The sequence below is a fragment of the Tachypleus tridentatus genome, chromosome 2 (assembly GCF_004210375.1).
Source record: "Tachypleus tridentatus isolate NWPU-2018 chromosome 2, ASM421037v1, whole genome shotgun sequence".
In the NCBI taxonomy this organism is placed as follows: Eukaryota; Metazoa; Arthropoda; class Merostomata; order Xiphosura; family Limulidae; genus Tachypleus; species Tachypleus tridentatus.
The window spans coordinates 22,580,096-22,594,848 of record NC_134826.1 but is presented as its reverse complement, the minus strand read 5'-3'; the positions used below and the strand labels follow the sequence as shown (position 1 = coordinate 22,594,848).

General features: G+C 32.0%; 1 protein-coding gene across 1 annotated transcript; it reads right to left on the bottom strand.

The window, feature by feature from the left end:
- Positions 1–1,859: 1,859 nt before the first annotated feature.
- Positions 1,860–14,396, bottom strand: ND-MLRQ (NADH dehydrogenase (ubiquinone) MLRQ subunit). The gene is made up of 4 exons (XM_076480446.1): positions 14,216–14,396; positions 4,322–4,410; positions 3,646–3,703; positions 1,860–2,286 (listed from the first exon to the last, which is right to left on the bottom strand). The coding sequence occupies exons 1-4, from the start codon at positions 14,249–14,251 to the stop codon at positions 2,230–2,232; spliced, it is 240 nt and encodes a 79-aa protein (XP_076336561.1). The 5' UTR covers positions 14,252–14,396; the 3' UTR covers positions 1,860–2,229.
- Between the last annotated feature and the right edge of the window lie 357 nt (positions 14,397–14,753).

Below are 14,753 nucleotides of genomic sequence, written 5' to 3'. Positions count from 1 at the left end.
AAAATTACCATTATATCTATTTTTCTCAAACAAATAAGATAAATGAACATATGATCGTGCTTTGCTTGAGTTTTTGGTATGAAAAATATTTTGAATTGTATTTGTCAAAATGATACTGGGAAAACAATTATTTACACTTTTAAACTACAACTTCAAGTGTTTTCATTCAGCTGTTTTGCTGGTCCTTTGGCATGCATTCATGGATGGGACCAATATCCCCAGAAATACCACATTATTTTGCAATAGTAACAGTATTTTCCCAGGAAATTTGCAAACGTTTTTGTGATAGAGACAGTTAGACTGAGTGTTTACTTCAACATATAATTAACAAAGCTGGGCACCTTTTAAACAAATAAAATCTGTACTTAAACAATAAAAACAAAATTACTGTGTACCCACAGTCTTTTAGTTGGTGTTTAATTTTCTTTGTCATCTTTTTCTATATATCAGACACTAAATTAGATATTCCAGTTGATGATCTGGTGTTTCCTTTCTGTGTACTAATGAAGAACTGAACCAAAAGAACACACGAATACAGAATAGTAACAAACTGTCTTTATCCAAAGGATAGCATCATCTTGTGACACATTTCCGATAGAATCGGTCTGTCATAATCAACCAGCCAACGATATTCCAGTGCAAACATGTTCAACTCAAATTCTATATATGATATTGAAACATCCTTGTGGGCAGAGGAGATATCAACTACTAGGGAGAGCAAAGCAACAATCTGGATCATCTGTTATTTATTGTCTTGACAGTGTGGAAACTAAAATGTTGCTAAAAGTAGAACACCCATGACATGTTTGGATAATTCAAGTATTCTATAACAAACTAATAGTCAGACAGAATATGTATGAAGGCTTCATAGAGAAAAATGCTTATTCAAAAAAAAGTAAAAGACAGTTAAGGTGCACAACGTGCTTTAAAATAAAGCATATCTTCTCCAGCTCTTAAAAAAAACCCACCAAGAAACTGATGAGTGTGAGGAATCCAATGCTTTAGTGTTTCTGTTGTTTACATGTAGCATAAAATACAAAGGTTGTTCCATAACTGACCGTATTAATGTTTGTTTTTACTGTAAACATTCTTCGTGATTGTATCTCAGAAGACTGTTATGGGCATTAACACTTTTACTGATAAGGAGAGAACGTTTCGACCTTAACCTGAAGATGACTTAGGAAGGTCAAAATGTTGTTCTCTCCTTATCAATAAAAGTGTTAATGCCCATAACAGCCATTCTGATATACATTTTTATTTCGAGTAGGTTTCTCATCTCCAAGAATTCTTCATTTTTCTTTTTGGATCAGCTCCACAAGGCTCAATTGTTTTGTATATTAAAAAAAAATCTCTCTCTCTCAAGTAAAAACCCAAGCATTCTAAATACATATGGTAAAAATCCTTTGTTAAACCCAATTAAAAATAATTAAGCAGAGGAAATTTCAAATGGCTAATAGTAAACACGTACAAACAGGACTTCCATGTTTCTCTCTTTAGAACTTGAACTTCAGTTATCATCATGCTCATAATTTATTATTAGCAAGAAAATGGCACTAGTGATTTAAAAACAATAGAAGTATGGTTATTAGAGGTATTGTAATCTTTTCAGTGCATTAAGTAATTAAAATAAATTGTTTAATCTTAATTGTGGAAACAGACAAGCATACTGATGTATGCTTAGAGCCCTCACTTGATAAATGAACACAATTTAGATACATTTGAAGAGAATCAAGTTTTTGCTGTAGTAGGACCTGAGCTGCAATTACTTATATTTTAAAAAAAACAATGGAGTTTGATTTCTAAAACATTTCTTCCTACAATAAATTACTGTGGTAACTTACACACTGAAAAAACAAATATTTTCCTTGGTAATGTTTATTACATTCTGACTGATACAATTTCTATTGAAAAAAATCTAGAAAGATCATTGATAAAAAATGGTTTGAACTTACATCAAAACTCGATACATAAACTACTTACTACTTAAAATAAACGATTCTTCTACAACTCCTCATGACAGTTCTTGAAATTTATTATACCTCTGGTCCCAAACCAAAATAAAGTTAATACAAAAAAGGGTTTCAAAAACTGAGTAAATTACATTTCAAAAGATACAATATTTAAATATATTTCAAACATCCATATTTTAAAAAAATTGTAAATTTTGAGATTCCTGTTCTTAAGTTGTGGAAAGAGTATAATGGAGAACATCCAAGAAAAATGATGGACTCAAAATGAGGGCCGTTTGTCATCCAACTTTTCATAGTCCACATTGGGCGAATAGAACTACATTGGAAGATAAAAAACACAATACTTAACACTAATAAATCAACATTTAAATAAGTTTATACATTCTACTCAATTAAATATTTATATAACTATTTTAAGAAAGGTATGTTGAAGATGCTTTTGTAGTTTTAATAAATTTGTGTTTGAAAATAATGTTCGAATAAAACTATCTCTAGCCTCACTACCAATTATAAGTTTTACAATGACCTAGATGACATACAGAAGGATTCACAATGGATCATGTAAATAAATTACTTTTAAAAAGAACAACAAATTGGTTATTACTGTTTTCAATTATTTTAACTATCCACTACTCAAAGTACCTCCATTACAATTTTATTATTTTGGATCAAATCAAACATATGCCACTTAAAACTGTTATTGTCACAACTCTCAAAAAATAACCAACTACAGTGGAACCCTTCTAAGCAGTCACCCCTTGAAAGCAGTCATTCAATCACAGTCCCTTTTTTTGTTTACATAATCCCTAATTATGTACAGTGGAACCCCTCTAATTAGGCCATTTCGTCTCAGTCCCGAAGGTGGCTGCTATAGAGGGGTTCCACTGTAATCAAACGTAGTTCATTATTAATATGTTTGAATATTTCTTCTACCCAAGTAATTAAATTGATGATAAAGAAGTTTGATATTCAAAAGGATATTTTTATGTAACATGTAAACACACAAGAATTAACATCCATTTGTGCTTAAGTAAAAAAACTTGTCTCTAATATGCACACCTACAAAACAGTGTAAATATTTTGAATGTGTTATAAGAAAGCATTTCATACAAAAATGTCATAGGCTATCTTTACATGGCTGACATAAAGGTTAATATTATCAACTCTATGCAATCATTTGAAGACCAGTAAATGAGAATTATATCTTTGAATATTTCAAGCTTATGCCACACATCTCATTAGAATGAAGTTAGTTTTTAATACAAGTTTCCCACAATTTAATTTTTTTTTGTAATTTAACAGTGTTTCAATAGTAGTGTTCTATATAGTTTTTGTTTTTTCCTTTTTGAATTTCCCACAAAGCTACACAAGGACTATCTCCTCTAGCCGTCCCTAATTTAGCAGTGTAAGACTAGAGGAAAGGCAGCTAGTCATCACCATCCACTGCCAACTCTTGTACTACTCTTTTACCAACAAATAGTGGAATTAAATTTCACATTATAATACCCCCATGGCTTATAGGCCAAGCAGGTTTGGTGTGATGGGGATTCGAACCCACGACCCTCAGATTATGAGTCGAGTGCCTCAACCTCCTGGCCATGCCATCCCATAGAGTTTTTATTAAATTTTAAAAAACATAACTTACAGAATTATCATAATAATATTACTAGCTTACCTTGTACTGTTTTTTGTCATATTCATTCCATGGTTCAGGATTCTGCTTTTTATTCCAACTACAGAAAAATTAAATGAAAGATAGTTTTTTTTAGCAAAATTCATACACATAAACAGTTTAATGTAACAAGATTCTAAAAACATAGAAATAAAAATTACTTTTCTAAAGAAGTTGTAAACATTTTGCCACTTTAAAGGTACTTTTCATCATTCTCACTTTCAAAGGCACTATGTTCCCCCCCCCTTTAAATTTATAAAAACTCTAAAAATAAACAATTAATTTGTTTAGTACATTTGTCCTTAATTTGTTTGACCAAATGAGTAACATTAGAATTTTGCCCTTGAAGAATTTTTTAAAAAATGAAATGTTTAAAAAAGTAAACTTTTCTGCATTTTTAATGAACTAAAAAGTTCTAATATGATAAACAATGATATTTTTATTTTTAGTAGCATAATATATATCTAAACGTTTTAAAATAGTCTGTATAATTTGGTAGTAAAAAATGCAAGCTGGAGAAATAAACCTAAAGTAAAAAAAAAAACCCTCACTGAGTATTTAAAGTTGGTAGATTAGTCACTATAACTAGTTTGCATTCAAGCAATTTATATGATACTTGTTTTCACAGATTTATCCACACATGTACACATAAAATTATTATGAACTTTTCCTCTGTTACCTAACTTCAGGACTCTTCACAGCAAGCCTTCCCAGGTATAGACCTGCAACGACTACACCAATTCCTACTGTAGCTACCAGGGGCACCAACTGAATAGTTGCAATAAAAGTATAGACAAAAATAAAAGTAAACATGATTATAACGGTGATACATAATAGTTCACAACTAGCTTTATTAGTTCATAATTCTTAAGAATAAAGACTGAAAATTTGTTCAACGATTACACTGGTCAAAATAATCAAGGAATAATGGAAGTTCTTTCTCTCTGTGTGTATTATAATAAAACAAAAGCAACCACAAACAAAAATAAAAAATGCTGAACAAATAAAAAAGATCCCCAGGGTACAGGCTATAATGTGGGATATAAAAATGTACCTTATGTTTTGGAGGTGACTGGAAGTAAGACCCACAATGCAGTGGGGATACACTGTCTATCAGTCTGACATGAAGAATTTCATAAATAATATTAATAAAATAATCAAAATTAAATAATAAAATGATCAAAAGAAATAGAAATTAAGAGAGCAAGATGTGGGCACTCAAGCCCACAATGTTCCACATCTATATCACCCTTCACTGCCTGCAGACAGTTGTTGGAAGGTGACTGGTCCCCAAAGTAGTGATATAAAAAAACAGGAGAGAAAGTAATACTAAGGTACTACCACCTGGGAGTAAGAAAGATAAAACAACCTCCCAAAGTTGGCATTTCAGTCTCCATTATGACAGTAAGACACTAATTAGTAGCACAGTAAACAAATTTTCTAGTACAGAGTCCTAACCATTTACTTAAACTAACTAGTTTTAACTCCCAACCACCACCCATTAAGTTCACTATAACTGACAATTTTCAGACTCTGAAGAAGTCTTTATATGCAAGGTGTTCGTCTGCATAAAATTAGTGTCTAGTTGTTTAAAATGATGTTTTTAATTAAATATATCACAAACTTTCAGTAAAATTTATTTAATTTTTTCTTTATATTTATTTAATACATTTTTATATTTAACAGAATATTTTAATAATTTTATTTAATTTCTTAATTAAATCCATTAAATATTAATTTTTGCATCAGTAGTTCAACATTAACAGAAAAATTTATTACAAATTAAGATACTTGATTTTTGTAAAGACATTGTTTTTTCACGTTCGACATAGTAAATAAGATTTTTTAATATATATTTATTTGAATTTAACAAAAACTTCAAAACTGTTTCAATTTTATAATTAAAACTTTTGCCACAACTGAAAAACTGATTTAAGTCAAAAGCACGAATTTATGTAATGTCGTCATTTAAGTTGAATGAAACTTTAGAAATCCTTTACATACAATACTTAGTTTTCTGTACTGTTAAATGGGTTTTACACTTTCATTAGAATTTACTATAATGTAACTAAGTTTATCCTTCATTTGGGAATCAATTGAAACATATCTTATAGCAAGCCAAAATGTATGTCCTTCCTGACTTCCAATTATTTTTAATATAATACACTCAATTAAAAATCCCTTAATGTTTTAACACAGGCAACAAATCTTGAGACAAAAAAAGATCTTATAGTAAAGGTTAATAAATTAACCATAACGAGAAACTGAAATTAACTACAAGTTAATAACTTTCCACACTAAAAGAATATTCAATATAACTGAATTCTATCTGGCATGCATGGGATGCTCCAGAAAGAAGCTTCACAGCACAAATGGGCCACCTGACCTCAGCAGCTCTCACTGATATATTTATTTTGAGCTCAGCACATCAACAAATGACTTGCATTACAGTCCAAAGTTTTCATGTGCCTCATTAACCATAGTACAACATTAACAGTTGCTTGTTACCTCAGTGCAATTCATTTTGGGGCAGACATAAGAAGAATGGTTAATGGTTGCCCTATTGGGCAAATAAATATATGTCCTATGTCTGGACATTGATGATGAAATTGGTCATTCAAAGTGTCACTTTGAAATATCAATAAAAAGTGTTTTCTCCATTGGGAATCTTCTTTGGCTGTTTGGCTTTCAGTATTAACCACTGTCCACTGTTTTATAACCAGGTAAACTGTTTCTTCATACACAATATGTACATGTACATTTCATTCTTACATTCTTTGTTTCACTGTAGATTTTTACCAGTTACAATCTACAAAGCAACTACAACTTAATGTAAGGATAGTAAAATTCGAGTCAATTGTTTCACACTGTTAAGAACAATTGCTAAGCTGCAAAGTCTAAAACAACAAGTATAAACTATGAACACATACTTCAGTAGCAGACATATGTACAACAGATCACATGATTAGTCATTCAAGCTTACATCATATAAACATTAAACAACAGATGTTGATGTTTGGAAACTCCATTTACCCTTTACTGATTTAAGTACTGTAATTTTAACTTTATGTTTAACATTCTAAACATACATGATCTATCAGTACCACTAAAATTCCCTATCTCAAGGTTGCCAGCACTCTGCATAATATCTACTGTAAAATGTATGTAAACACTATTACATTTTACTTAATACGAATAATTAAAATTGACAATTGAATTTATAAAACAACAAATTTTATTAATAACTGATCTTCATGTCAATAGTATGGAAATTATTTGATTCAAAATGCTAAAACATCAGCAAGACTTGTTTTCCAGGGCGAGCAAATGAGGTGTTGGAAACACTGACTTTGGCCAAGTGACTATGTTGTTTAGGACTTGGTAGTTGTAAAAAAAGTACAAGGGCACTTGTAGTACAAGTTACAATAATGGTGAGTAATAAAAGACATTATCAAACTACATTATGTCAAAAGAACCTCTAAACTATTACTTATAATGTTAATATCAATGTATTAGTAATGTGCCCACTTGTAACATTTCAGGTTCACCCCAGTTACATTCATGAAGTTTACTTAAATAGAAATTGTTAGTTATTAGAACTGTTATAAGAAATATCCAGAGTAAAATAAATACTGTAATAAATACACAAACAAGTGTTACTAGTTAGATAGATTTTAAAATATTTAGTTTTCATGTGTCCATTTAATAAACACAACTGAAAGTGTAGACATACCCCTGACAGCCATAATTCTATTTAGATAGATTTTAAAATATTTGGTTTTTATGTGTCCATTTAATGAACACAACAACTGTCCATTTAATGAACACAACAACTGAAAGTATAGACATATCCCTGACAGCCATAACTTCAACAAAAATTAAAGCCAAAATCACAAATTTACAAAAGTTAATCTTTACTTTAGCCTAAAAATAAATGTATAAAGCTGCCAAAGCAGGGATTAACTTTTATAAATTTGTGGTTTTAATTCTTGCTTCATTACTTGTTTTAACAGCATCCCTACTTTATTTTAAAAGTCGTGATTCTTGTTCATTTACTTTTTACATCTATTTATACTTTACCTTTAGAAACTATTACATCTAACCATCATTATATAGCTCCACCTGTTGGTCTGAAATGGGTTTAAAATATTTTAGTATGTGCATGACATATATATTTAAAGATGCCACCTCAAGCATTGGGAAAAGCCATCAAAACTTAATCTTACCCTTTAAAGGAGTAAAGAGAAACTGAAATTTCTGACCACTCCTGTATATTTCAGGAAACCTAAATTTCCATCATGGATCACACAAATTCATAATGTTTATAAAAAAATTGCATACATTTATGGGAATAACAAAAGTAAATGCCCACAGACCAATCAAGTAAGCTGCAGAAATCTTGTAGCAATAGTCTGAGTCATCTAGGGTATAGCCCTGCTGATATGATCAAGTTGGTAGCTAGGTAGTGGACAAAAAAGTTGCTGTTTCAGACATTTTTGAACTGTTATACTAGAAATGTTAATGGCCTTTTTTGTATGTAATTAGTATATATGCACATAATAAGTTATAACCAATATTTTTAATGATCAGTTTTTTTTTTGCTTAGTAATTCACTATTGTGTTTTTTTTGGGACATTAATCATTTGAAAACCTTGTTGATCCATACTATTAAGTACTACAGTACTTAATATTACTTTGAAAACTTAAATCATAAGGGAAGTAACTAACAAAAGTGTCAACACAATCCTATTCAATCAACTGACTATAAATGTCCACTCTTAGTAATGCTTTTCAGTAAGCAAAACAATGTCTGAAGGATATTCAAAATGTCCACTGAGCCCCTTTTATTTTGATTAGAGCTGAGTGATTAGGAGCATTTGCCCATTAACCAATTATATTTGATGAACCATACGAGGTCTGTTCAAAAAATATGCGGACTGACGTCATAAAACAAAATGTACTTTATTTAGAAGTTACAGGTCTGGAACCCCTTCAAAGTACTCCCCTCTCCAATGCACACACTTATCCCAACGGTGTTTCCACTTGTTGAAACAGTCCTGGTACGCTTCTTTTGTAATGTCCTCCAGCTCCTTCGTCGCATTTGCCTTAATCTCGGGAATCGTCTCAAATCTTCTTCCTTTCAAGGGTCTTTTGAGTTTGGGGAACAAGAAAAAATCGCAAGGAGCAAGGTCAGGTGAGTAGGGGGGTAGGGAAGAACAGTGATCGAGTGTTTGGCCAAAAACTCACGAGTTCTGAGGGCTGAATTTCGCAGCAACGCAGTGCATCTTCAATTTTTCGGTCAAAATCTCGTAACAAGAACCAACTGATATCTCACACTCTTCAGCAAGCTTCCTGACAGTCAGACGTCAATTTGCCTGCACCAGGGTGTTGATTTTGTTGACGTGTGGGTCGTCAGTTGACGTGGAAGGACGTCCAGGACGCTCATCATCTTCAATGGACTGTCGACCATCCTTAAAACGTTCATGCTACTTGAAACATGCCGTACGCTTCATAGCAACATCACCGTAAGCCGTGTTAAGCATAGCAAAAAGTTTCAGTCGCAAATTTTCCAAGTTTAACACAAAATTTCACAGCAAGTCTTTGCTCCTTCAGGTCATTCATTCTGAAATCCGCCAAACGAAAAAAATCGCACTTCACTTAAAACCGCGTAGTTAATACACAAATGAAGATATCTGCAATCGGGAAATGGCGTTGTAATCAGCTGATCTGTGCAAACCTAGCGACACCAAGCGGATTCCCCTGGAACCAACTGGAGCTGCACAATTCAAACAGTCCGCATATTTTTTGAACAGCCCTCGTACAACGTTCCTCAAACCATGGTAGATACAAACAATAAAAGTTATAGTTTTCCTACATAAAATCTATTTCCGACAGATACTTACATCCCGAGATAAATAGCTGTATTTTTCAGTGTTGCTCTCTATAGACAAAACACTTATGTTTTCTATTTACCCTCCATTGTAATTGACTGATCCCAATGTGTTTGTCATGCAAGTCATCATGCATCAATCCTCCATTAGGAAGAGTGCAACACACTGTGGAGTGCCCTTCCACGTTTGGCAGATAATGGAAGCATTGGGAAGGAAGTGTGAAAAGAGTTAAGTACCTGTCAGAAATACATTTTCATTGTAGTAAAATTATATCTTCTGATATGGTACATTACCTCTGTTAACATAAATATCTAAAATCCATAATTGAAGAGATGGAGCACAAATGTGAGGAAAAGAAGATTCCAAAGGACACTTCCTAAGATGAAAAACTCAGATTTGAAGACCTGATGAGGGGAGCCACACCACTTCTGAAACAAGTGTAATCTTTGCCCACCACAGAAAGAAGTTGCATATGTGGGCAAAAAAAAGGCAGGATCACATTTAAGTGAGAGAAAGTAATCTGAACCATGCAATATTTATGAAACTCAATCCCAGAGATGAGAAAATAGATAAAACAAATAACATGTAGAGTTGCTTGAGCAGGATGGATCGTACATGGCAAGTTAACTACATCCAAATCAATGCCACTGGGAACCAACATTCCCATGAGAGTAGAATGAGGATCATACTGATGGCAAGTAAACTACAATCCAAAACCCAACTATCTGGTGAGGGTGGAAAAGAGGATTATACCATTTTCACTTCAAGTTCATAAGATCAAAGTGAATCTATTACTTCACAACTCATGAAAAGGGCACATGTGAATATGATAACTGGCAGATCAATCTAGATACCCGATATCTGGAATAGGAAAGACATCTATAAAATATGACCTATCTCATGCAAGGTGAAATTTATTAAAACCACTCCAAGTACATTAACATTCTCAGAATAAAACATTGAGGATAGTAGAAGGGAAAGAACTGCAAGAATCTGCAATTACTTCCACCATGACCCACAACACTGATGGAGTATAAATGAGGGAGGACTACACATGAGGACTTGTGATGACTGATTTTACTCTAAATCCAAAATCCAGCCATAGAGTACTCACTTTCACACTGAGGTATGATTAGGGATCACATCTGAAGGAATGAACTGTAATTTTGATATATCACTCACATTTGCTTTAAGTTTCATATTGGATGATATCACATCACCTTCACCAGCAAATCGCCACTGTTGGTTTCATAATCATTTCTACACTTCTGTTGTACACTTCAATAACACATTCAGGAGGATGCCTCTATGGTCAACCACCACAATAGCTTGGAATTGGAAGGTGGTAAGGACTCTCAAAACTTCGTCAGAAGAAAAGGGGGAAGAAAAAGGCAAGGTGGAAATTCTGTAGGAATATCACACCTGGAACAGTAAAAATGGGTGACCATAAAACCATATCTTTAAAAACACACCATACCAATTTACTCAATACAAGGCATGGACCCTTGTTATATCCTTCTTCTTTACCCATATAGTCCATGGATGGTTATAGTCCTGGCAGGCAAATTTATGAAGCAATTCTATCATGAGAATGAATGTACAAGTGATTTTGTGGAACATCCCACTCCTACAGTGTGCTCTGCATGGCCATGAAATTACAAAACACAATCTAACATAGCTTTACGATGCAGGATCCAAACAGTGAGCAAAAAGAACGTATTAGCAAAGAAAACCACAGCAAAAAAAGATGTGTCTAGCAACATGTGTGTAAAGCAAGAACTGAAGATGACAAATGAGACCCTGAGGTAATTAGGAATCAAAGAGAAACATGGAATGAGAAAATATGACATACCTGAGAAAGCATATCAAAAAATGCTTCATTAGGCATTATTTATAATTATTAAGATTATTAGTAGCACCCAAGACCTTACTATTATTTGCAAATTTAAGTAATCTATTAACCATTCCTTCATCTGTAATAGATGTAAAACAAAAAGAGTAAAAGTCCTAAGGTAGAGCCCTGAGGTACCTCATTTGTAACATTAATCCAGTCTGACTGAAGTCCATTTGTCACCCTCTATTTTTTCCACCCAGCCACTCTTTTATCCAATTATCTAAATTTAACCTTCACACCTACAATGATAATTCTTTGTAGATGCCTGTATGTGGTATCTTGCCAAGTGCTTTCTGAAATTTATGATGCACAACAAATCTACTAAACTGCTGTTCATAGGTAACAGATTAACCCTTTTCCAATGGGTTTCGTATAATATATACAAGTTCATCTGCACATGTCAAGCACTTGCAATATAACTTTTGATACAGCACATGTATCTTCACAAAATTTGGTAGACTTTTAGTTCAGATTACAAGTATTTTGTACACAAAAGATCAGATTTTTAATGAAATATTTTTATTAAAGATTTGTTTGTGAAAATAGTCTTTTTTGTTACAAGTCTGAGTGCAAAGTGATTTCATGTTATGATTAAAAAAAAACTTTTAATCATCCCAAAAACCTCAAATATTATTTGCATAATCTCTAAAACCTCCTAAGTACATTTCAATTGTTTGTTTCCAGTAATACTTTATATTTTATGTTATTTTCTATATTCTATGTGAAGTCTGTCACTTGACCAATGTCGTAACCATCATAAAAATATTAGAATATAGATTACACTTCTTCTATGCTAGAATGAATATATGTTATAACACAAAAATGTAAATGTGTAGTCCAAGTAGATTAATTTTCATAAATCTATACATAAACATATATATTTATTTTTATTATACTGACCTAACATTACATAGCCTGCACTAACGCTGTACATGTGCACTCAGGCCATGTATCCAGTAACATAAAACTGATCTTTAGCCTTCAGTCTTGGCCATATTTTGAAGTAGACAGTCACACTTCAACTATTATACATTATATATATATGTATTAAAATTATTACAATTTGGAAATAAATTACTAAACTTATTTTTATTAGAATACAGAACAATAGACCAAGAAGTAAAGCAAACAATTATTTCTTCTTGCTATGACCTTTGTACTTGGGTGTTGCTAGACGTAGGTTGCTAAGCCTTTTAGAATTTTGCATGAGTAGGATATCAAACATTTAAAGTTTTATATATATATACACACACACACACACACAGTTGAATAATAAAAAAAATATAAATAATTACACTGATACCATAGAATTACACTGCAATTTACTGAGCTTAAAAACTGAAGTTTTTTATATTTCCTAAAATATGAAACTTTGAGTAGAATAAAGACACAACCTTGCACCTTGAAAACTTTGATCCAAAACCATGGAAGCCTTTTCAAAGATTAAAATGACAGAAAAACCTACTCTGGGGACATAATAGACTGTTGATTGGTTATTCACATGTCATATACTGTAGTAAGAGTTTATATGGGGCTGTTTCAAAAACAGAAAGAGTTGAAAGGGGCCACCGTGTTTGATTAAGTACATAAGCCATATCTCAGCAAAATAAAAAGATATAGGTTCTTATTTTATATTCTAGCTTTTCAATGTTAGTAATTTGAGTTCCTAACTTGTATGAAATTATAGACTTAGTATGTTGACATCACAAACACCTAATTTTAAACAGTATTGTATTCAGCATACCATGTGACTCACTTGTATATCTAAATGTGTTCTTTTAATATTTACTTTTAAAAAATCAACACAAACATACAGTCTGTAATAATGTCTAGGTAGTTTTACTAGTCATATGCATACCTGTACTGCTTTTACAATACTATGAATTCTCCTGTGTAATAACAATATTCTGTACTTGCATAACTTATGTTTTAAATAATTCATCATATAACACAACTGCACCAAAACATGACCAATTTCTTTTAACTTTAATACAATGAAATAATTCATTTTAATCGTTATAAATAATATACTCATTACTAGGTATACACATTTAATTCTGGTCTACATAGGTAGCTTGTTTTAATCAGAAGTTTAATATTACTTGGTAATTTTTCTACATCTATTGGTGGATTGATATTCATATATCAGCATACCAAGGCAAGTCTTACAGGATTCAACCCTTCTCATACACCGAACTAACCCCCCACCATTAAAAATCCTAAAATTATCATTGTTTTTCCAGGTAAAGTTATCATTTTTGATTAATGTTCGTTATTTTCACACTCAACGCACCCGAAATATTTTTAATTTGTAAATTAGTTCTGTTACACACATACACACAATTACATTTTTAGCCATTTACTAATATGTAGTATTACATAACCAGAGCCCAAACATTAAGTACTATAATTTTTTACTTTAAATTTATACGACTTGAACTAATGCTACACGTGACACTTAAGCAAATTATAAAAACTAAACTGTAACTAACTTATGTTAGCCAGTATAGCTACACTCAACAGTTAGCGCCTTGCATTTAAATTAGATCAACGTGGTCTATACACACTGTGCTGCAGCATGTTACCAACGTAGGCTATATAGTAAATACGAGAAACAACTTGTAAGGGGTAGGAGTGATTTTTGCCCACTGCTAGTGCTTGCGCAGGCTTACTACAAACACTTCACCAGTTACAAGTAGAAGTACTACGTATAATATTTAACAATTTCTGAGTGAAAGTAACTAATCACTATATTATAAATAAATGCATAATAAATATACTAACTTACAGAAGGATATTTGCGAAAGCTACGGAATGTTATCATTTTGTTACGATTAGTCCTTAAACGTTAGAGCTCAGCAAAAATGTTTTCCTCTCTCTCGCACGCAGGTTATCAAAAATAAAAGGAATATCCAGGTCAGGACTCAGATTAATTTGCGTTAGCCTGCTTCATATCAAAAGAGGACGCTACTGCATCGACAAGTGATAAAATATATTCATATTATTTTTTAACAAAACATTATCTCTACCTGTATAATGTCTAACTATAATTGCTATATTAAATATATATATGCAAAAACGGGTCGTTTGGGTTGAAAAAATATTTTACATAAAAGAGCGAACAACGTTTCGACCAAGTGGGTTTTCTCGACATCACTGATTATATTAAATATAGTATTTTAATACAGCTATTGAGCGATTACGTTTTTAAAGAGTAATTTCAAAAATTATATTTTAGTGCACTACTGTAAAGTTATATCAGCATTTTTACTTCATAGTTTATGCCAGCAGAGGAAAAGATTTTATTTGTTTGTAGTTAAGTACAA